Source organism: Periplaneta americana, chromosome 6, assembly GCF_040183065.1.
Source record: "Periplaneta americana isolate PAMFEO1 chromosome 6, P.americana_PAMFEO1_priV1, whole genome shotgun sequence".
In the NCBI taxonomy this organism is placed as follows: Eukaryota; Metazoa; Arthropoda; class Insecta; order Blattodea; family Blattidae; genus Periplaneta; species Periplaneta americana.
Window position 1 is genome coordinate 56,970,479 of NC_091122.1, and position 23,619 is coordinate 56,994,097.

Below are 23,619 nucleotides of genomic sequence, written 5' to 3' on the forward strand. Positions count from 1 at the left end.
ATTTAATTCCAAACTTTTTGTGGCCAAGACTGTTCCATTCCACCCAATAAACCGCCACTCTGCTCCAAGAAATTCCAGCGAAATTCTTTTCATGCATAACATCATATACACGCGTATGTAGTAATAAAACGAAATAATAATTTGCTGAAAAAAAGGACTTCACGAAATTTCGACAGTTATGAAATCTATGAATAGCTTATCTAATAAATGGAAACAAGTTTCACTATTTCACCATCATCGTACTATCACTGTGAGCCACCGGCGTAGCTCAGATGGTAGAGGTTTACCTGCTGATCCGGGTTGCGCTCGGGCCCTGGTTCGATTCCAGCTTGAGCTGGTTGGATTTTTTTTCGGGATTTTTGCCAACCGTCACTTGAATTTCAGGTAATTTATGGCGAAATCTCGGCCTCATCTCTCCAAATATTATCTCGCTATCACCATTTTCATGGACGCTAACTAAGCCAGTGGTTGATGCAGCGTCGTTAAATAACCAAGCAAAAAATTAAACTATTACCGAAAGAATAAGGTGTCAGAGTCACCTTCAGGGATATTTCTGACTATGTGGTAAATGTGTATCTTTCGCCTTGAAAATTTTATGGAGACGGTCTCCTAGAAAATTTAAGAGGTGGATTCCAAAGGATCCTAAGTATTTTTTTAAACTTATTTTAATTATATTTTAATTTTAATGTATCCTTTTGAATCCCACATATAACTCTGTAAGTTTATGTAACAGATTCTCCCAAGTCTTTACTTAGATGAGTTTGATAAAAAAATATATGCAGGCACTAGGAGCGTTAAATTTGTTTTATTACTTTTCGTCATTTTTCTCATAACTTGTAATTTCGACTTAGATCAGTTTAAAATCCACCTCTTCAATTGATGGGTTCAGAGCCATAGTGGGCCAAGCGCCATTTATTAGAAACGGAGAAAGCAAGGGTTGCAGTTAAGTCAATACCATAGTTTAATGAAGGTTGACATATCATTTATTTTTAATGTGTATACTTTATATTACTTGCTATATATTTCCACTGAATTATAGTAATAACTTCACTTTAACCCTTGTTTTCTACGGTTTTAGTAAATTGTGCTTGGCCCACTATGATTCTGAAGCCTTCAATTATGCTGTGCATTGGTTTCGCACTTCTTTCCGTATTCGCAGAAATGGTGACCGTTAATTATGAACTAGAAAACCTGATCCAACATCATCTTTTCCCATAATAAGTTCCACTTTAACTTTCCGGTATTTGAAGTAGTATCCCCAAAGTGGAAAGATTACATTGTAATCGTTCAACAGACGTGTCACAAGGAGAAAATAGTTCTTTCTCAGCATTCTCTTTGACGAGTGAAATATGAATTCTAGAGGTACTTCCATCCACTTTATATCATCAGAGGTTCTTATCTTTAAAGAAGAGGTTGAAGTTTAAATCCAAAGCAAATTGATACTGTGTCCTTATAAAAGGCTTGAGGGAAGAAAGAAAATAGGTTTGCGGATACTGTAGAAAACGGAAATAAAGCTTCTCATCCCTTTGACAGGCCGTAAGATATGAGAAAGAACTTTTCATAGATGCATAGTATTATCTATTACTACACTTATACAGGGTGTTTCGTTTAATTTTTAACACACTTCAGTTACTGAAAGGAAGCATCAAATGAAGTTTTAGGAACTGAAGCCTCTTGTTTTGCGGTATATGACTTTTTTTTAACGACACGATCTTAATTTATTTTCTTGTTTATGTTTTAAAATGTGTATTGAAGTTCCACATTGTTATTAATAAGAGCAGTGACAATTTTCTTCTTAGAGAAGATACACAAAAAGACATCCGTGCACCAAGATGCACACATTGCAACATCATTCCTCGGCCACCGACGCGACGTAGCGCAGGCGATAGAATTTGCCAACTGTTTCAGTGTTGCGCTCAGGCATGACTCCGATATCAGCTTATTACATGGTTGGGTTATTTTGGAGGATTTCCCCAACCATGAAGCGCACACAGAGAATTCTCGGTCTCATGTCGTCAATAACATCGCCGCTATCACCAATTGCATCGACACAAAATAACCTATTAGTTGATACAGCGCAGCGTCTTAAATAGCCGACTGAAAAAGATATTACTCTGTTCACTGTCTACCTCGTTCAGAGGTGTCATATGAACAGGGTTAGGAAGTTCCTGCTGGACTATAATATGCGACTATGCTCTTAAAATGTGCGAAATATGCACAAAAACATGCACTAGAAACGTATAAGAGAGAGAGAGAGAGATTAAAAAATAATTCGTCCGGCTTTTTTTATTTGTTTGAAAAATGTATTAACTCTCTATATAAGAACTAGAGTCCACGGCAATTCGGAAGGCGGGTTGTATGCTAGTGTTGCGTCGAGAGAGACAGATAGAGAGAGCAAGGCAGCGTACAACATTGCCACATCGTACTTCACGCACGTGCAATACAAATAGCGCAGGAGAGAATTTAAATTATCAAAAGACAATAATGACCTTAGCCGTTGATTACTGTAAGCATGACACCAAACAAACCCTCTTTCCTTCACTAACAATATTCTTTGCACGTTTCTCAATCCCACACCACATGCTTCTGCAGTCGTTTCTTGCACGTTGACAACGTTGCTGCCAGCATCAAGATGGCCGGCAGCGTTCTGCTCGTTAACGTTTTTATAATAATTATATAGCTTAAACACTATTTTCCGCGCCTGCTTGTGTAATACTTGTATTTTTACAGTCTCTTCTTCCATTTATTTACCTTACATACACATAGTAAATGATAGTTTTACTTATTCAATGTATTGAAACACTCGCACGTGAACAAACGAACTCAGGAAGTGCTTGTTATAGACTGATTCTGATTGGTTCTCCTGTTCAAGCTTGTGACGTCACATGCCATACAGGCTACGGCGCATCTAGTGGCCACCCGCCTTCCGAATTGCCGTCTAGTCTAACATCATATAAATACAGAAATTGCACTATATTTCGTCACCTGAATGCAAGAACTAGGTAACTGAATTTTTCCTATTTTGAGATCGTGCTTATTTACTTGTTTATTGCACTAAGGAATATGTCTCGTTTTCTTTTACCAATTTGTTACATTGGAAAATAGATGTCGCTGGTATCGTTCGATCAGTTACCTAGTGCTTGCATTACATTCTGGGCGATTTTTGCTATGCTATAACAGAGATAACTAAAAAACGCAAATTTCGAGTTACCTAGTTCTTGCATTCAGGCGACATATTTCCTATTGTTAATGAACAGTTAAAAACATTGCCAGTTTCTCTAATAGTTTAAGGCCAGAGCAGCATTTTATAGGAATTATAAGGTGCCTCTAAACCTTCTGGCGACACTGTATACATAAAATTAAAAACAGTATTTCACTATTATTTCAATGTACCGAAGTACATATGATATTTCCATGCAGATATTCTGCGTCATCATACGATGTATCCGGTGTGGCTTAGTGGATAAAGCATCAGCACGTAGAGCTGAAAACCCGGGTTCAAATCCCGGCGCCGGAGAGAATTTTTCTCCGTTCCATTACTCTTTCATAATATTTCACTAGTATTGTACGTACTGAGCTCCAGAAAATCCACACATTCATGTAGACAAGGAATCAATTTACTGAGACACAATGTTTGGTGTAGACTGTCATCCAGAAATGTAATTAGATCATTTTTAAGGAATAGTTACTGACCTTGTGTACCTCGGCATGCTTCGTACATCCATTTTATCTGCATTCATGCACTCAATGGGAATAGGCGGTTTTAGTTTCAACAAGATGGCGCACCACGACACTATCACTAAGACCATATAAAGTCAATGGATAGGACGAAGAGTTTTTGTTGAGTATCCTCCACGCTCACCCGACTTAACTCCACTGAACATTCACATGGGACTCTAAAGATATGTATAACAAAGCCAGCTACATTCGTGGAGCTAGATGAAGAAATTGAAGTGGCAATCATCACAATGGACACACTGATTAATGTTGCACGTGGGACAGTTTATGAACCCAGAAGTGACTAAATGCGAATGGGGAGCACGTCCAGAACTTATTGCGATAGTAGATGTTAAATATATCTCACAGCCATCCGTGAATGTATGTATCAATTTTGTAACAAAGTTTTACTCAGATATTTTGCACCTTGTAGTGTGTATAGGCTTTTTGGGCCTCTCTGTATTACAAATGAAGGCAATATCCAAAATCTCAGTCGTTATAACTGAAATGTTCTGAGCATAGTTGACAGAATTAGGAAGAAAATTAGAATATTTTAAGTCACGCTAAAACAAATCGCGGGCTCAGAACGACAAGGTTCTATCTGACATTTTTAGCAAATTTGAGATTTTCGTTGTATTGAATTCTACTTCACAGCTATCTACCATATAAATTATATGTTTATATCTCAATTATTGTTCGTGATAAAGTTCTTATCTGCATTGATTTTATTAACAACCAAACTTTTAAAATGATCTCCTGTAAAATTTATTAAACACTAGATAGAACCTTGACATTCTGATCCCTCGAAATAATTATTGAGATAATACAACTATTGGCTGCGATTGGATACAGAAGTTGGAATGAGAATATCTGTGACTTCTAAACAATTTTCAAGATATATGGGTTTATAGAGAACACTATCTATCATATCAAACGTGCTGAGAGCCAAGAATTTGGCAGTTTTGTCTTCTATATCAAATGGATTAAAGAAAATCCTGAGACAGCTGAAACATTCTATTATTAATGGTCTCTCAAAAGTAATATGAGAAAGAAATAATGGAGCTTGAAAGCAGACAGCTAAAAAAATTACAAATATACTTTCTAAAATGATAAAATGGAGCGTATATATCTTACGTGTAATCCAGAATTGGAGACGTACAATAAGAAATGACAGAAGAATTGATTTATTTATACTTCAATACATCTTTTGATTTGATTGCAAAAGATTATCTCTAAGATCTCACAGTAGAAACAGTAAAGATGAAATGATAAGAAAGACTATGAATGACATACGGGTACCTAAATCTGGGGATGATATTAATAAAGGACTAAATATCGTACATTGTGTACACAATTTGCTGCAAACATTTCACATGGATAGATTACGAAATGAGAGAATTAAAGAGGAATTAAAACAGAAATCAGTAAAAGAGAAGTTAATAAGTAAAAAACAACTAAAGATGTATGGACACATGGTGCGAATGGTAGAAGAAAGAAAACCAAAGCAAGTAATGGAGGCAATGACGGAAGAGAAAAGAGAGAAGGCAAGACCAAGGACGATGTGTATGGATAATATGGGGATGATGGGAAGGAAAAGAGGGAAAAGAATTGGGGAACTGAGAAGAATGGCGAGGGACAGAGAGAAATGGAGAAGATGGATCGAGGCAGACCCGACACCGTAAGGCAAAAGGGAAAGATGAAGAAAAAGAAGATTTCACATGATTTCAAAAGAAATAAAAGTTTCTTGCACATATTTCGTAAATATACGGGGTGATTCACGAGGATTTACCGTCCTTTACGAAGCTTATTTCTGAAGACATTTTGAGCAAAAAATATCATATAAACATATTTCCTACTCTCAATATTTTCAGAGTTACACTAATTTAAAGTTGTTTGTAAAATAAGTTTTTTTTTTTTAGTTTGAAGGTAAAAGAATATTACAAATAGAGAATGAACCATGCAGAAGTATCATTTTTTTAATTGGAAAGTATTATGAAGCTAAAAATGTGCTGTGAACTCTTTAGTTGCTTCGTACAGACATCTTTTTCTATTTTTAACTAGAAAATTACATTATTCTTACGCACTTATCACAACAATTATTACAAATCAGACCACTGCACTGCCACAAACTTAATTATTTGCATTTCAATTTTGCATTCTAATTTACAGTCTTGGAGAGTTTACAACACATTTTAAAAATGTCGCCGTCCGCTTGAGTACACTTCGCACGCTTGTGAACGGCACTCGTCGCTCTACGTAACTGCATACGGCTATCTTTGATTTCCGTAGCGCTCGCGCTGGCTGCTGACTGCACGTGACCAAGATCACGCGTTCACAGCAATGCGTTCCAATAACGAAACGTACTGTAACTGTGTAAATATTGAGAATAGGACCCATGTTTATATGACATTTTTTGCTCAGAATGTCTTCAGAAATAAGCTCCGTAATGGACGGTAAATCCTCGTGAATCACTCTGTAGATAAAGTTGAAGAGTTGCTTTGGAATATACGGTCGAACCTCGATAAATCGAGCCTTGATGAATCGAAACCCTCGGTATTTCGAAGTTTTAGTATGTTTCCTTCGGCTGTACAACAAAAACCTTGCCAAAAGCAATAGATGAATCGAATTTTAGGAGGAGAATTTCCTGGTGGATATTGTGTAAATTTAACCTATATAATTCTATCGAGTAATACTATGTAGCTTTAGACGTAGTTATATGTTTAAAAGCTTGCAGCATAGCAGAAGATGCTCCGTTTTTAATGTAAATACAACAATCCGAAAGAATGATTAAACAAAGCTTATTCAGATGAAACAAAATCTTGGGGTTTTCGAAAGCATGGGACATTAAAGGCTCTTTTCAACAAGAAAAAAGTGGAAAAACTGGTCTAATTTTCAGAAGGAAGATGGTTTGGAATGTGAAGAATTCATATAGGGCGTCAGTTGACTTGAAAACATATTAGAAAATATCTAGAAATTGGAAAGAATTAATCGATGTAGGTAACCTAAAAGTGATCATTTAACACGTGAAATGAAGAGGGGAACACTTCAAAGTGAACGCTAAATGCACATTTCACTTCATTTCGTATATGCAAGGCATATTAAAAGCCTAAACTAAACTAACCTAACCTAACCTAACTTGTCACATTCGTATATATAAATCACACGAAAAGTCTAAACTAATCTAACCTGTCATATATTCTGGCACCATAGAACTTAGAAAAATGGAAGTTAGAAGTTTCAGTGCCGCGTGCTATAGAAAAGTCAAATTTACACGGATTACAACGTGTCATAACTCGGTAACAGTACGAGTAAGAAAGATACAACACATATTATAGATCTGTGATCAGTAAAGAAAAGTGTTTTGCAATATCTAATATGTTTTGTTGTAATTATAATAGTTTTACAATTGAAGTTTTGAACTGACAAACATCCTAAGTCCATTGAAGTGAAGTTTTCAGGAGACTATAAAAACTACAGTATGTGTCCCGAGCCGTGGAGTCGCGTTACGAATTGCGCGCTAGTTCCACTCCTCATGGGGGAAGAAATTTTCTCATGAAATTTCGGCCTGTGTATGGGACCGGTGCCCACCCAGCATCGTAATGCACTTGGGAAGCTACGATAGATAGCGAAATCCGGTTGCGAATACCAGTTATAACGGCTGGGGGGAATGACCGTGCTAACCACACGATACCTCCATGTAGGCTTGCCATATAAGAGTAGTGAAATAAATATTTTTATGATTAAGAAACACAAGCCTACATTCGGACTTGGGATATTCTTTTTACAGGATGTTAGCCTATGAAAAACACAACAAACATAGAGCAATCAGGTAAAAAGTCAAATTCGTTAAGTATTGGACTTGGGCTGTTTGTCAGTTCAGGTCTTCAATTGAAGCGTTGGGCTGAATAACGGTCTATGTTACAATTTAAAAAATCGAGTTTTTAATGGAATAATGCTCTGTATAGTCTTACACAGCTGTCACAAAAATTGTTTTTCAATATCTGTATCAGAGGCGCTTCTACACGAGTTACAACCATGAATTTCTTGGTTGGAACAACGGTTTATGTCACTAGTCACTTCTAGCATATCCAGTTGTTCACATCGTATCGGGAGTTACTGCAGGGGAGTTTGTTCTCTTTACGAATACTGGGTACTTGAACTCTGTGCATCAGGTTTCGGTTGATCTATTACGTAAAATGGACGACTGCAAGACAGTGACGATTTCTACGGTAGATATTGACTGGCTAAATAAATCTAAAAAAAGAAAAGGATCCAGAGATATTAATATTAATAAGTGGAAAGATGTGTCACGAAAGTCGCTGAGAGATAGTGGTCTTGAGTATACTAGAAGGAAGACGAAGTCGCAAGTTAATGCGAAAGATCCCCCCCAAATAATGTAAGTTCTTGTCTGTTATTTTTGCAGTATTTTATTAGTTGTATTTTAATTTACACTTTACCTAGTGTTAGTAGGTCTATGTCGTATTTTGTCACTATAGTTTATCTTAGTATTTTATCCCGGTATTTCGTTTCAGGAACAGATTTGTGGAAATTCTTGTAAGGAAATATGCCCACAGCTTGCTCTTGATGTCAGAAAGGAGCTGTTTAAAATGTATTAGGCCCGGTTGCAGAAACGCAAATCAAATCAGTCCCTAATCGCCAATCAGTTGATGTCTGATTTATTTGATTGTTCATTGCGTTGCACAAACGTGAATCTCCAATCAACTTGTCTCAATTTACTAATTGCTGATTTGAGAAAGAAATGCATTTGACAACAGCGCTATTTAGCAACCACAGCCAATTTGATGTTCTTTAAAAGTCGCGAAACGAATGCATCAAGTGGGCGGTGACTAGGAAAACAAGTGAATATTCAAGTGAATGTTTTGCTGTTTTCTTGCTTTTTGTAGAAAGGAAACAGGCGGATTCTATTTGTACATAGACTACAATATAGTGAAACAAAAATGAAGCAAAAAGAAAAAAAACGTGAGGGGGCTTCTGTTGTGGGATTTGCTAGAGGAGTTGACAAGAAATTGGAATATGCATAACCTCCATAACCCAAAATAATTCCATTTCCCATCTTTCTGTTTACAAATGGAGCTCGTAACCTACTCATTAAAAATATTGTTTTGTCATGTGTAGAACCCTGCCAACGGGCTACAACATTCCAGAATTTCAATGATGGTGTAGACTACATATTGCCTGCATATTCACAGAAAAGAAACCTTTTCTATTTCGATAAAGTTCGGCTTCATTTCAACCAGGTGATTGGATGGGAATGTGAGCAGTCTATACAACCAATATTAGGCTACTCTTGGAAATTCTGACATGGCTGAAAATTCTCTCTGGATTTCAAATCGTTCCCTGTTTGAAGTTTGGGGATTTATGAGGCCCTGCCATAACAAAGCAATTTCATACGTAACATTCCTAACTACTCGGCAAATAGTTGATTTGTACACCCCAACAAGATAACCCAAGACCGCCTGAAAAATTCCAACAGCATAAAATCTCAGCATTATTAGAACTTGGTTCACAGGAGAAAGTGGAAGGTTTCAATTTGTCTGTCTGCATATATTTGTTTCAATTTTTGAAAGTAACAAAACACACGAATCCTTACTTAACCTAAATCTTTGCTCAAATTTTCTGTCATTATACATAAAAACAATTCATGTCTATCACGGAAACGCCTTCTTCTTAATAATATTTTTTTCATTCTAAAATTTCTTCATCAGAAGAATCCATTATGTCGAAAACAATATTGTTACGCTGCAACTATTTACTATATACATTACAGTAACTGCATTATAAACAGAACAACATAAATAGCCTACTTGATCGATGATCAGTGACAACCAGCAAAACTCTGTTGATCAAATCTGATGGAAGACTGATCTCCGATCAAACACTGATTGTTCTTTCTGCAACAGAAATAGAACTGATGGCCAATCAAACCCTCCTTGATTGCCAATCATATTTTGATCGCTGTTTCTGCAACCGGGCCTTACTCTCTTACAGCCAGTTTTAAAAAGTGTGATTGTTATTGTCGTCATTATTAATAAAATTTGTACTTAACATAGAAGCCATCTGTTGGGATGAATACTGAATATTCGGGACAGGGGTTCAAATTTCATCTCCCAACAATTTCTCAACTGTAATATTTAATTTTCTTTATTCATTTGTTATTTTTACAATTTTCATTAATTTAATGGTGTCCCTACATCTCAATACTGCAGTTATTTTCTAATAATAGTATTATTATTTGATCAATAGGCTATTGTATGTTTATTCATAATATCACATTGATGGCCAGTTTGTCCAAGTAATGTTTAATTTTGCTTAACGAATGTTAAATTAACAGTCTGTTTATTTTAACGCTTTGTTAATGTATTTTCCATTTGGTCAACATGATTTTGTTTAAGATAACCAACACCTAACTATAACATCTGTTAGCACTATTTTAACTACTCAACAGCAGTTGCTAATGATTCTACACATGTAAGACAATTTTTTATTGACTAAAATTAATCTTTAAATTCTATATTATAGAGTGAATCATGAAACTTGTATAAAATGACAACCTGTTATAGTAGGCCACGCTCCATAAACAAACAGTTGACAAATGAAAATTGTAGGTGACGTGCTGAATAATAATTACAAAGTAAGATTATATTTCCTCATTGCTATTATGGATACGAAATACGAAAGAAATAAAATAACACTGATGTATTTAAACAGTCCAAAGTATTTTTTAAATGTTATATTACCAGTCATATGCTAAACATTCCCTACAGAGAGACACAAAATATTAATTTCACAACTTCTGTTCGAACAGCTGTGGAGACATCGGCCATATTTAACTAACTGTTAAACGAGTTAACTGCCCGAAATCCTACATTTAAAATTAACAAACTGTTAACAATCTGTTAAACCAAACTGGTGTTGAAAACATGCAATTTTTTTAATTAACAAACTGTTTAGAGTTTAACAGTCGTTAAATTTACTAACAATACTTGGAAAAACCGGCCATGAGTGTAACTTTAATAAATTACATGATGTTAATTCATATTAATATAGAGCATTTAAAAATAAATGTCACTCATTTTGTTCATAATTTAACTTTTTTATTGATTTTCTATATTTCATAATATTCTGCTTGTATAAAGCTGTTTATTGTCTGTATTCCCCAGTAGCATTTCTGTGGAGTTAAAAATGTTACAAACATCTATGATGTGTAATATGACTTTCAATAACATACATTCGTATACTTCGCTTACTGTACAAAACATATTGATGGAATAACGGTCTATGTTGCCCGTCCGATAGTAAATTTATGAGCGGAATTACGATGTAGCATTTTTGTTCCTCCTGCACAAATAGCACATTGTAACATAGACTGTTATTCGGCACAACGCTTCAGTTATTGAAAACTTAAGGTAAAAAAAGTTGAAACCTATTGGTCACGTTAAGCGGTGGATCGACACAGGGTGCGTAAGAAATACGTATTACATTTCGAACTTCCCAAATCTGCTTTCAGATTTGAGCTAACACAATAATTTAGAAATCAGAAACGTTTGATCAAATATAATAAATGCAGCCGAAATTGCCCACTGCCATTATTGTATGTAAAAGTGTTGCGTCATCATATAAACAAGGGCAATCTTCGAGCTAAGCCGACTAAAATTGAGCTGTATACGAGATATAGCAAGGCAAAACGATTATAAGCAGCTGAAATTGACGACATAGTTTCTGAAAGGATTCTTAAAACTGACCCACAACCTATAAAGAAACATCTAAATGCAAAAAGCAATTATTGGAAGCTAATGTAAATATAAGTAGCAGTATCAATACAGCTTCTATAAGTACAAACGTGATACGAGTAAGTAAAATGTCTACATAATATTTTAATTATGTAAACAGGGACTTAACACAAGGTATAGGGTGCTATGCATAGAAATTTCGCTAGCCCGCGCTACAAGCGTGCTAAACTAGTCCCGGCTATCGATTGATTACTTGTACAGGATTCATATCATATTATATCGCTAACATTGGTTTATGAATACAAAAACGTTAGTTCACTGATCAACCACCGGAAGCCCGCGCTAAGAATGTCTATGAATATGGCCCATAATAATTATCGCGAGGCTATCCTGCAAGTTATTTAATTTAGTGATTAAAAATAACTGAATCACCCCATGCAGAAAGGGCTTCATTAGACCTAGTTCTGAGAAAAAAAACATTCTGTACACTATATTCCTTTCTGCATAGAACTCTGAGGCTGATGCTTCAATTTCTATCTTTCCAAGCATTGGACTGAATACCTTTCTGCACAGGCCAATGGAGACACCATAAAGATATGATTTCCAGCGATATCTCGTTTTTTTTTTCAATATTTGCTCCTTTTGCATGGGGCGATTCAATTTCAATATGAGGATTTATTTACGTCAGTTAATACGGAAACGTGATTCAACTGTTAATTTTTTATTTCAAGGTTAAATTTTAGGTACAGCTCGATTCAACGTTATTGGCCCTTGTCCTTGGTTGTTTGGCTAGTGAGCGAGCTGTTTGTTGCGTCATGAGAAAGAAATGTAATCACAAATGTGCATAGGAGGGGAAGAAGGAAGAGGAAGAATTAAAATAATATCTGTGCTCGTAGCCGAGGGTCACTCATGTCAAGAAAATATAAGTCATCATGATATTATTCAGTCAACAGACGTAGTGGTCAGTAACGGGACGTGTGGAAGAATGTTGTGTTTTAAAGACGGAGTGTACTGCGAGAAGTGTTTGGTGTTATGACTTTGCGGCCTGACCTGAGTGACCCAGCCCGCCAGTAGTGATGAGTAATTCTCTCTTAGTCTATCTACTTACTTTTTGCAGGGGCCAAAATCCCTGAATCAAGTTATCTTCCGTGGCACAAATTTTTCAGGATACATAATGTACTTTTGCTTTCTGTAGCATTTCGATTATCACTTCATGTAAACAAAATACTCACACGAAAATATTCAAGAACAATATTGATTATCTGCGATTTTGAGTAAAGGGCTATTTTGTGCTCTCTAACAGACAATTAATTGTTGTTCAGAAAAATATTATTTTACTTGAATTGAATTTAAATTTCTATTTCATTCTTTGTATTTCACAGAATTTAAATCACCAATTGTAGCTTTAAGATGTGTAAGAAGTAAAAATTTTTACAAATTTATACAATACGTAGCAAACAGATTAGTTTACAAATATAAACATTTCATCAGTTGAATAGAAGTTAAGAATGTAGAAAAATTTGGTTAACTGTGTATTGAAACGTTTCTCATAACCATTCTTAAAGACAATTAGTTACTTCTCTGAAGACCACAATACATGAATAGTGAGCTCCTTTGTTTGTAACAGCGGAGATAACGAAAGGTAGAGATCTAATTCGTATATTGTACTAAAATCCTTAATGTTTTCATTAGTACCAAATGTATCTTGGTTTTCAATATGAAACGTCTTTAGGGAAGAATGTATGTACATACAAGATAACCGGTAAGGTTAATATTCACAAATTTTGGAAGATGTTTTTACATGATATCCTTTTATGCACACCTGTCATTATAACTTTTCTTTTGTAAACAAACATGTGTTTAACTTCAGATGAGTTGCCCCAGAATACTACTCCATATTTCATTATGGAATGAAAGTGTGTAAAGTATGACTTTTAATGGTGTTTCTATCGCTAATAGAAGATATGATCTTTGTGGTATGACTTAACTTGTATAAGCAAAAAATAAATAAAACTGTTTAAGAAGAGAAGTAGGTCAAAACTGACCAAAAATCACATTTTCTAAAAACTGGCTAAAAATTATTACAAATTGTTGGGAATCCCTCCATAAAATTGTACCGCCCAAATGTTAGTCTAAACGGGTTTTAAAATTTAAAGAGACATGGCTTGTTAAGTGCCAAGCCCCTTTTCTGTGTACTAGTTAGGCCTACTTAGCTTCTTTGATTTACTTTAATGATTTTTCTTAAGAATTTAGAATAACTGATTTATTTTCGTGTGCTATAACCAGTGCCTGTTGTTGTTTTTCGTGTGGGTCACAAGAGGTAAAAGAAAATTAATCATGTGGCAAGCATATTCAAACTTTACGACTTATCCGCAATACCCAATTTTCAGTATATAAGGAACATTCTTTCAGAAACTATTTGAGATAAAGTAATGAAATTTTGCACAGCTTTTATTATTGCATAATGGAAATTTCTCTGCAGAAACTTTGATTTTAGGTGCATATTTAGAGAACTTTAATTCGGGAAAGCAATTATATTAAAAAAAATAGTACATTTTTTTATTTATTAAAAAAAAAACAAATAAAAGTTCTAAAATTCTGTCTGCAGAGATTTGTTACATGTAATGTAGAGCAAATGTGTGCAAGATTTCAGAATCATATCTTTAATAGATCACGAGAAAATGTTCCTTATATTTTGTGATATCAGGTTAGGTTAGGTGAATTCGTAATTATGCTTCCTGACATGGTAAGGTATTGTATGTATCATAATAGAGTCAGCAGTTGTAAATACCTGTACCAAATTTCAGATGGATTGCTAAAAAATTATAGGATCAGTGATTGATTGCATATAACAGTGTATTTGAGCCTACGTCTCCACTTACTAATTTAGGTTAAATGATTATACACTGACTATTACACTTTTACTACGTAACACTACTTTTGACCAAAAAACGGTACGAAAAGACGTCTTTCAACCAATCATGGCTGCTTATCTCACAATTTTATCGCGTCCCTAGCATTTGTTTATTTTTATCACTACCCTAGCATTTGTTTCTTTGTTTGCCAACACTTCAAACTGCACTGGTCTGGACGTCAAAAAACAAAAAATTATAAACCACTCCAGTCGATGCACAGGACTTTCAAATATGACTCGCATTGGCATTCAAGAACAAGAATTAATAAAGATCACTGGTCATAGCATATTCCCAGAAACTCTATTTACAATTAAATGGAGAGCACCATTCGGAAATCCTGAATAAGTTGAAGGATACAACATGTATATCAACGAGTTCACGTCTTTTACACACACGTCCAATATAACATCAACTGAACCACCAACCACTAAAACATTCAAATTTGAAAATTGTATTTTCAATAATTGTTTCTTTTAAAATTATTCATGTTTATTTTTTATTTCAACATCGTTAATTAAAACGTTTCTTGCTTATTTCATTATCCCTAATTAAAACTTTTCTTACTCTCGTTTATATTATTTAGGTTATGTTTGTTATAGCTTCAGCTATATGATATTATGGATAGTCAAGTATCAGAGATTGTTTAATACTAAGATTTATTGAAAATCATCTGTCAAGTGACGTTGATTACTGGGATCCGGACGATTGAAGTGGAATGCAACTGTTTTAATAAAAATGAAACTGAATCAACAAAGCCTTCTTGACTAGTAATCGTCCACAGAGTTCAATGAAGATTCCATAGTTGGCACAACTGATAAGAAAACAGCTATTCGTAACACACTACTGCCATCTAGCGTAATGTTGAGATGGTACAAGAATACATTTGAAGACAGTTGTATTTTCGTAAGTTTATTAATATTTTATTGTTTTGGACTACTTTGTTACTTCTAATCTTTTTATACTTTCTTCTAATCGTGTAATAATCAATTAAATCCCACTCGAGTTTTGATTTTCTCTAGATAAATCAAAACCTCTAGTGAGATTACTGTTGATAAACAGACAACACAAGGATGTATTTTCCGGATAAAAGTCTATGACTAGAAGGAAATGTTATTGTGTTTCAATCGGGAAGGTAACTCTCTATACATAGTTAAAATATATTGCATTTGAATTTCATTGTGTAAGGTGTTAAATGATTTGATTTTAATTATATTTTCATAAAAAATAAAACGTATTCAATGCTCGAGTTTGGATTTAAAATCATTATTTCTCTACGTATTTTCGAATTAACGGAGTACTGCATTTGAACATGTTTTAATATAAAAGTTAAATACACTGGCGGCACTGCAGAGCACTACATTACCGACTGTTGCAACTATTGAGTTTTATCGTGTGGGATCTCAAAACAAATCCGAGACACGCGAAACACAGAGAGAGAAGGAGATAGAGAGAAAAGAGAGAGCAATGTTGCATTCTACTCACCGGTTCTCGTAGACGCGATGAAGATCTTGACGAGTCTCGGCGTCGGCCATTTTGGTGACGTCAGGTGTCCCTGCAGAACTTCCTGGATTATCTCTTCGGCGTTCATTGTTGCGGGAGAGAAGTAGGCCGACGTGGAAGTGCAGGGCTCGCACGCTTCTGCTGGGCTGGCTAATCAACAGGTAGGCAGCGACCGCTGCGAATCGATCCCTCAGCGCGGCGCACTGGAACACGCAACGGCCGCCGTGCCAGTCGTTACTGCGCGCACCGCACACTTAGGCTAGGCTAGGCTATTGTCCAGTTCCTATTAAAGCGAGCACTGTGGATGCGTGGACGAGTGGATTCATGGATGGATCAACAGATGAATATATGAGTGAATGGATGAACGTAATAATATAATAATAATAATAATAATAATAATAATAATAATAATAATAATAATAATAATACAAAACTTACAAATGGCTTTTAAGGAACCCGAAGGTTCATTGCCGCCCTCACATAAGCCCGCCAGCGGTCCCTATCCTGTGCAAGATTAATCCAGTCTCTATCATCATACCCCACCTCCCTCAAATCCATTTTAATATTATCCTCCCATCTACGTCTCGGCCTCCCTAAAGGTCTTTTTCCCTCCGGTCTCCCAACTAACACTCTATATGCATTTCTGGATTCGCCCATACGTGCTACATGCCCTGCCCATCTCAAACGTCTGGATTTAATGTTCCTAATTATGTCAGGTGAAGAATACAATGCGTGCAGTTCTGTGTTGTGTAACTTTCTCCATTCTCCTGTAACTTCATCCCGCTTAGCCCCAAATATTTTCCTAAGCACCTTATTCTCAAACACCCTGAACCTATGTTCCTCTCTCAGAGTGAGAGTCCAAGTTTCACAACCATACAGAAGAACCGGTAATATAACTGTTTTATAAATTCTAACTTTCAGATTTTTGGACAGAAGACTGGATGATAAGAGCTTCTCAGCCGAATAATAATAATAAATAATAATAATAATAATACTAATAATAATAATGTTTATTTATTTTATTTATATTTAATATGCTGTTCAACAGCCAGTGGCCAATTACAGTTCAGCACAAATATAACAAAAAAAATGCAAAATAATTATTACACATAAATAAATACAATTACAATTAGTTACAATAATGGCGATGAATGGATAAATAATGGATGACTTTAAAATACATACAGTCAGTAAAAAATGTTTCCGTACACTAGGCTCACATATTAACATTTGTGAAAAAATCTGATTAAATATAGAGTAAAAAAATAAACTTTATTATTACGTAAAATATACTCTGTTTACAGTTCATACCTACAGAAAACAGCGCAGTTACCTCTGTACATTTTCTTCTAAACACAACACAACACAACTCAGAATTAAAGGAGAGTACATAAAGTCTCCATACGGACAGCACTGGTGTAAGATAACTTGTGTTTGTTGTTGTTCAGAAAGCTGCAGAGTCAGTATAGAGTTGCCTGTGATTATAGTAAGGTAAGACGCAGCAAAATTTGGGACTACAATGGAAATACCAATATCAATTAGAGAGATAATTGTTAAGTTGAGAAAGGAGGGACAGTCGATAAGAAAATAGCAGAAAATGTAAAAAAAAATCCTCTTCTGTACAATATGTGTTTGAAAGGTATAATGACACGAAATAACTGGTTAGTAGAAGTCGATCAGGACGATCCAACAAACTGGAATCCAACCATAGACGGGCAGTATTGGGACCCGTCAGAGAAAATCCGAAGATAATTGCACAGAGACTGGCGGCCATGGTTAAAGAAGATTATGAGGTAGAGGTAGTATCTCAGACTGTACGAAATGTCATAAAAGACGAAGGTTACCATGGCCGAGTTGCCCGAAAGAAGCCCTATGTGAGCAACGTCAACAAGCAGAAGAGATTGGCTTTCGCCAAGGAGCATGTTAACAAACCGCAGGACTTCTGGAATTCAGACATCATCTTCAGTGATTCGGATGGTATGGAGAAAGCCAAGTGAACAATTACATAACAAGAATTTGTACCCTACTCTAAAACATGGAGGAGGTAATGTTTTTGTTTGGGTCTCCATGAGTGCTGCAGGTGTGGAAAATTTGGTTTTTGTGGACGGGCCTATGGTCTGGATACAATAATTGAATATCCTGAAGGAAAACCTACATGACAATGCTGAAAAACTCAACATCAGTGAGGCATTTATCTTTCATCAAGACAATGACCCTAAACACCCTACCTCAAATGTGAAGCTCTAGTTATTGTACAATACAATACAAAACAGCTCTATACTCCTCCACCATCCCCGACAAGAACGCCATAGAACATTTATGAGATGAAATAAAACGAAGGTTGAAAAAACATAAGATAAGAAGCAAGCAACAATTGAAGGAAAAATTTCTAGAAGAATGGGGCAACAATGAGCCAGAGAAAACAAGAAAACTAGTACAAACAATGGCTAAAAGCATGAGGGATGCAATAGAAACAAAAGGCGGTCCAATTTATCACTGAATGAAGAGTGGTTGGTGATTTGATGCATATAAACTGTAGTGTACGGAGACTTTTGTTTCATTATGTTGTTGGTTTTCAGTTTCATTTAATGTAATTTACAAGTTTGTTTCTTTATTTTTCAAACTATTGTATATAATTCCGTTAGTATACATCAGGATAATCTATACAAACGGAACAGCACGTTTTTGTTTTACTTATGTATATGTTGTTATGTAAAAGAGAATAAATTGGTAGGTTGTACGGAGACATTTTTTACTGACTGTAACTAAGAATACTATGAGACAATGATAATTGAGTATAATGCCTAAAAGAATACATAAATGATAAATCATTGCCAAGCGCAAACTAAGTCTATACATTGAAGGGATCGAATTCGCAGCCATGCATACTGGCAATTTTAATGTATCTGGAGACTGATGAAAGGAATTTCGAATTTCTAATATAGAAACGTTTGTATGCTCTCATATCTTTTGTTGGAATACGTAAGGTAATATTGTTTAAGAAAGAGTCACAGGATATATCACCTTTGAGGACTTTACAAAAGAACAGATAATCTAGCTCATGGCGTCTAACATATAAATTTTTACAATTAAAATATTCACATTTTCTCTCATAACTGTACCCGTAATTAATGGGTAGAAATCTGAATGAACATAAATATATAAATTTTCTTTGTATATTTTCTGATTTAGCCGAGTCCGTAGTTGTAATCGAGTTCCAAACTACAGATGCATATTCGAGTTTCGATCGCACCAATGTATAGTAAAGCATTAAAAGAGAATCGGGCGTGGAAAAAGAATAAGTTTTTGACCGTATTATTTCTAACATTCTGATTGCGTGATTGTAAATGTAATCAACGTGACTATGAAAATACAATTTACTGTCAAAAAATATTCCCAAATCTTTTACGCAATCCGTTCTGTTAATTAGAACATTATTTAGATAGTAATAAAATTTCAGTGAAGAAGTTTTTCTAGAAAAGGTTATTACCAAAGCTCGGAACTTGTCGACTTGTGTCTTTAAACGTGTCTTTGCGAGCGGACTTCAATGTCAACAAACTCCCGCTTCCAGCACGGAGGTACTGGCAGGTCTGCTATAAAGGTAGTTTCTGGTCGGAACAACATATTGATAGTATTATAACAGACTGAAACACGTAATTTTATAGCATATAATAAAATTAAAAACGAGAAATATATCAAATTTACTGTTCTGCTCTGTACATTTTATTACAGTGTATGACTACGTACATTAGAAGATTTTTGAACCCATAACTTCTTTGTCTGTTAGTTAAGCATGATTTGAAACGAGAAAACTTATTTCCAAGCCACATGAAGTGACAGGAATGAACATAAAATACTGAATATTTTCACTGTCACTGTTTTGTGTTCGATTTTCAGCAGTTCCTAGCTGATATAGTATCTGAGAAAGATAAGTATATCCTAAATTTTTCTCGAAAATAGTTTTCAATTTGTTTGTCACTACTAGGGTAGGTCCCTCTACGTCTTGATCCATGGTTATGGGTAAATTTTCTACCAATTTAAGGGACTTCAATATCTTTCCATGGATGCCCGTTTATAGGAGAATTTGTGTGTGGCACAACTTACAATATTATAAACTCTCCATTCGAAGAAAGTAATGTATCTCCTCAGAACTCCTCCACGAAATTCTGTATCTAAAATTTAAAAAAATATATTTTCAAATTTCTATAATACCCATTCCTCAAACAGGCCGTTTATCTGTAATTCTCTGAATGCCATTGGCTTCGAAATGACACAGTTTCTTCCTCCGTCTTCCTGGCATTCGATGTGACCCTTTCTTAGCACATACGACTGTCCCTGAGCACTTGCAGGGTGAGCTTTGTGTACGTTGTACCTGTAACTTACTCATGCGCACGACACACAAGTCCCCAAGTTCCGAGCTTTGGTTATTACATTAGTTTTGGATACGTTAATGTAATAATAATAATAATAATAATAATAATAATAATAATAATAATAATAATAATAATGTTTTATTTTCGCTGGCAGAGTTAAGGCCATAAGGCCTTCTCTTCCACTCAACCAGCCTTAATCAATACAATACATATTTAAATTACGAATATTTACACTACACTTAAAAGGTTCTCCAGAAATATTCTTCAGTTAAGTTTTAACGACTAGTAGACTACATATTTATTTAAATTTAGATAAACCTATAATTTAAAGTAGTAACTTAATTCATGAGCTAATTTAATTCAATCAATTATAATTAATTTGAAATTTGAGATAGCTAGTAAAATGATGAAAATTAATTTAATATAAGCTTACTAGGACTATGTTACAGGGAGAGAAAAAAAAAATATATATATATATATATATAAAGTAGCCTATATTTCTATAATGAGAATATTAATGTAATTGCCATTAGAGGTTTTGTAAATCTATTTAGAGGAATTAATGATAATAATAAGAATGGACAGATGTTAGTTTCATTATATGTAATAAATATTAAGCAGCAATTAATTTGTTAAGTAAGAATTTATGTAATTTGGACCTAAATGAAGTTATTGTCCAACAACCCCTTACATCACTCGGTAGCGAGTTCCAATTTCTAACAACTGAAACTGTACAAGATGAAGAATATAAAGATGTCTTATGGTAGGGTATAATGAGTAAATTGTTATGATGAGATCTTGTACTTAGCTGATGATATGCGGATATATTTTGAAAACGAGAAGCCAAATAGATTGGGGTAGCGGTGCGCAGAATTTGAAACAAGAGAACAAGAGAATGCAGGGCTCGTCGATCGCTTAGCCTTAGCCAAGACAGAGTTTGGAAAGACGGGGAAACATGATCATACTTACGAATATTACAAATATAACGGACGCACGCATTATGCACACGTTGTAGCCTGCTGCTCAAATTTGCATTTAGGTTACTTAATATAATATCGCAGTAGTCTAAGTGTGGCATCACGAGTGTTTGTACAAGGATTAATTTTAATTTATCAGGAAGAAAGTGCTTCAGTCGCTTTAATGAGTGAATAATAGAAAATATTTTTTTGGAAGTGTGATTCATTTGTTCATTCCATTCCAGGTGACAGTCCATATAAATGCCAAGGTCCTTCACAGTCGAGCTGTATGGATACATCGATACATGAAAATATGCATAGCTGGATGGATGTATGGACAGATATATGGAAGTATGAATAGCTAGAAGAATGTTCGGCTCAAAATATGAAAGTAGGGTAAAGGTTGGTAATATTTATTATTTATTTATTTATTTAAGGCATACATGGGCATCGTGCCTCACTTGAGAATTAGTGCCTCACTGACCTTCACAGAGCTTATCGCTCTGAGTGACATCATCTTCACAGTCCCCGTTCCTCCCTCAAGTACCTCCTAGATGTGGGCAGGTTCTATATCAGTTTCATAAGCAATATCAGTGGTGGCACAATGGCATTATCAAAGCAGTGTGTACGCGTTAGAAAACGATAATTTTTTTTTGAAGCGGAGAACATACGATGTATGTTATGCTCGAAAATCCTATTAGGCATTAATAAATTTAATATACAATGTCATAAAGAACATGTTGAATTAGAAGGTAAGACAAATTAAATGCTATTTTTTCGTACTACTCCGAAGAAAATTTATGATCATAACATTTGCATAGTATACTAAATAAGACATTATACCTTAAACACTCTGTATTAAAAGGTACGAGGAATTAATGTTGTTTGTACGCATTATTTCCAAAAGAAATCTATAAAAAAAAAATATATCAATTGTGCATAGAAAACGAAGTATGATTTTCTGAAATTATTTCAGATCGAGAACGTGCAAATCTATTAAGTAATCTTAACGCCAGAATATTCAAGAAAATAAACTTAGACAACGTGATGGAATATTATTGGCTAGTTACGCAATTTCTCGCCTGTGATTTAAATCAATTCAGTGATGGAGAAATAGTAAAGAGGTTCATGATTAAAGCTGCCAATTAATTTGCCAAATTGAATAAAAGTTTTCGAGTCTCTCACGTTAACCAAGCGCTTTCCTAACAACTCGCCACTGACCGCCTTAGCGATTACGATAAAGTGACGTAGGTCACAGCAGTGTATATTTCCCATCCTACTCTGCAGTCTCTTCTCCTAGTAAACAAACTACTTCAAATCGAGTGCCTTACATGACCGAAAATTGTGCCCATGTATGATTTAAGGGGAGAGGATGGCATTTTTTAAAGCTTTTTTCCTATTTGGTGTAAAATATTAATTTTTTGTATGTAGAGAGTTCATAGCTGTAGCAACTCAACCAAATAAAAATATTTAAAAAAAATCTTATTTGGGGGCCCAAATTTGAAAAAAAAATACCCAATGCAGGATTGTACTAAAACCGATATATCTAAACCGTTTTTGCAATGTATTTGCAAAAGCATGTTCTACAAACTGTCTGTAAAAGAATTTTGATATTAGTCCCTACGTTTGCAAAATTAACAATTAAAATTTAATAACAATTTTCTGATTTCCTTTCTTGCAAACAAACGGACGTATTTTTTAAATGAAATCAAGTAACAAAATTCTGAAATAACTACTGTTACAGAGAAAAGTTTCCTAATAGTCTAAAGAATGTGGGTCGACCTGGTTGGCGAGTTGGTATAGCGCTGACCTTCTATGCCCAAGGTTGCGGGTTCGATCCCGGGCCAGGTCGATGGCATTTAAGTGTGCTTAAATGCGACAGGCTCATGTCAGTAGATTTACTGGCATGTAAAAGAACTCCTGCGGGACAAAATTCCGGCACATCCGGCGACGCTGATATAACCTCTGCAGTTGCGAGCGTCGTTAAATAAAACATAACATTCTAAAGAATGTGTGTTCTAAATTTCATGGGTGTATCTTTAATAGTTAGAAATTATATCCATTTTTGTCTGGCAATGTAGCAAAAAAAAATGAAGTTACTGGAAACCGATAAAAGCGGGCGTGTGACTTAAAAATCCATAGAGCAGGAAGTTTAAAAATGACGTCCCAACATCCGATAAGGAAACAAATACTCACAAAATGTTATACAATGCATTCCACACATATCAAAGAGTACTTTAAAGAAAAAAAAATTGAAAATTTAATTTACCGGAAACAACAATAAAAGTGGCCGAGTGATTTAAAAATCCACAACGCAGGAAGTTTAAAATGGGCGACTCAACATCCGATAAGGACATAAATACCCACAAAATGTTATGCTATGCATTCCACATATATCACAGAGTAT

The 23,619-nt window shown here is 34.9% G+C and overlaps 1 protein-coding gene across 5 annotated transcripts in view; it reads right to left on the minus strand.

The window, feature by feature from the left end:
• The window catches only part of LOC138701339 (protein qui-1), a 1,858,863-nt gene that overhangs the window by 733,596 nt on the left and 1,101,648 nt on the right, over nt 1-23,619 (minus strand). For all 5 annotated transcript variants that reach the window (XM_069828122.1, XM_069828123.1, XM_069828119.1 and 2 more), the window contains one exon: nt 15,866-16,086. In XM_069828122.1, coding sequence (XP_069684223.1) covers nt 15,866-15,971 — 106 coding nt within the window. In that variant the 5' untranslated portion in view covers nt 15,972-16,086. The remainder of the gene's footprint in view (nt 1-15,865; nt 16,087-23,619) is intronic.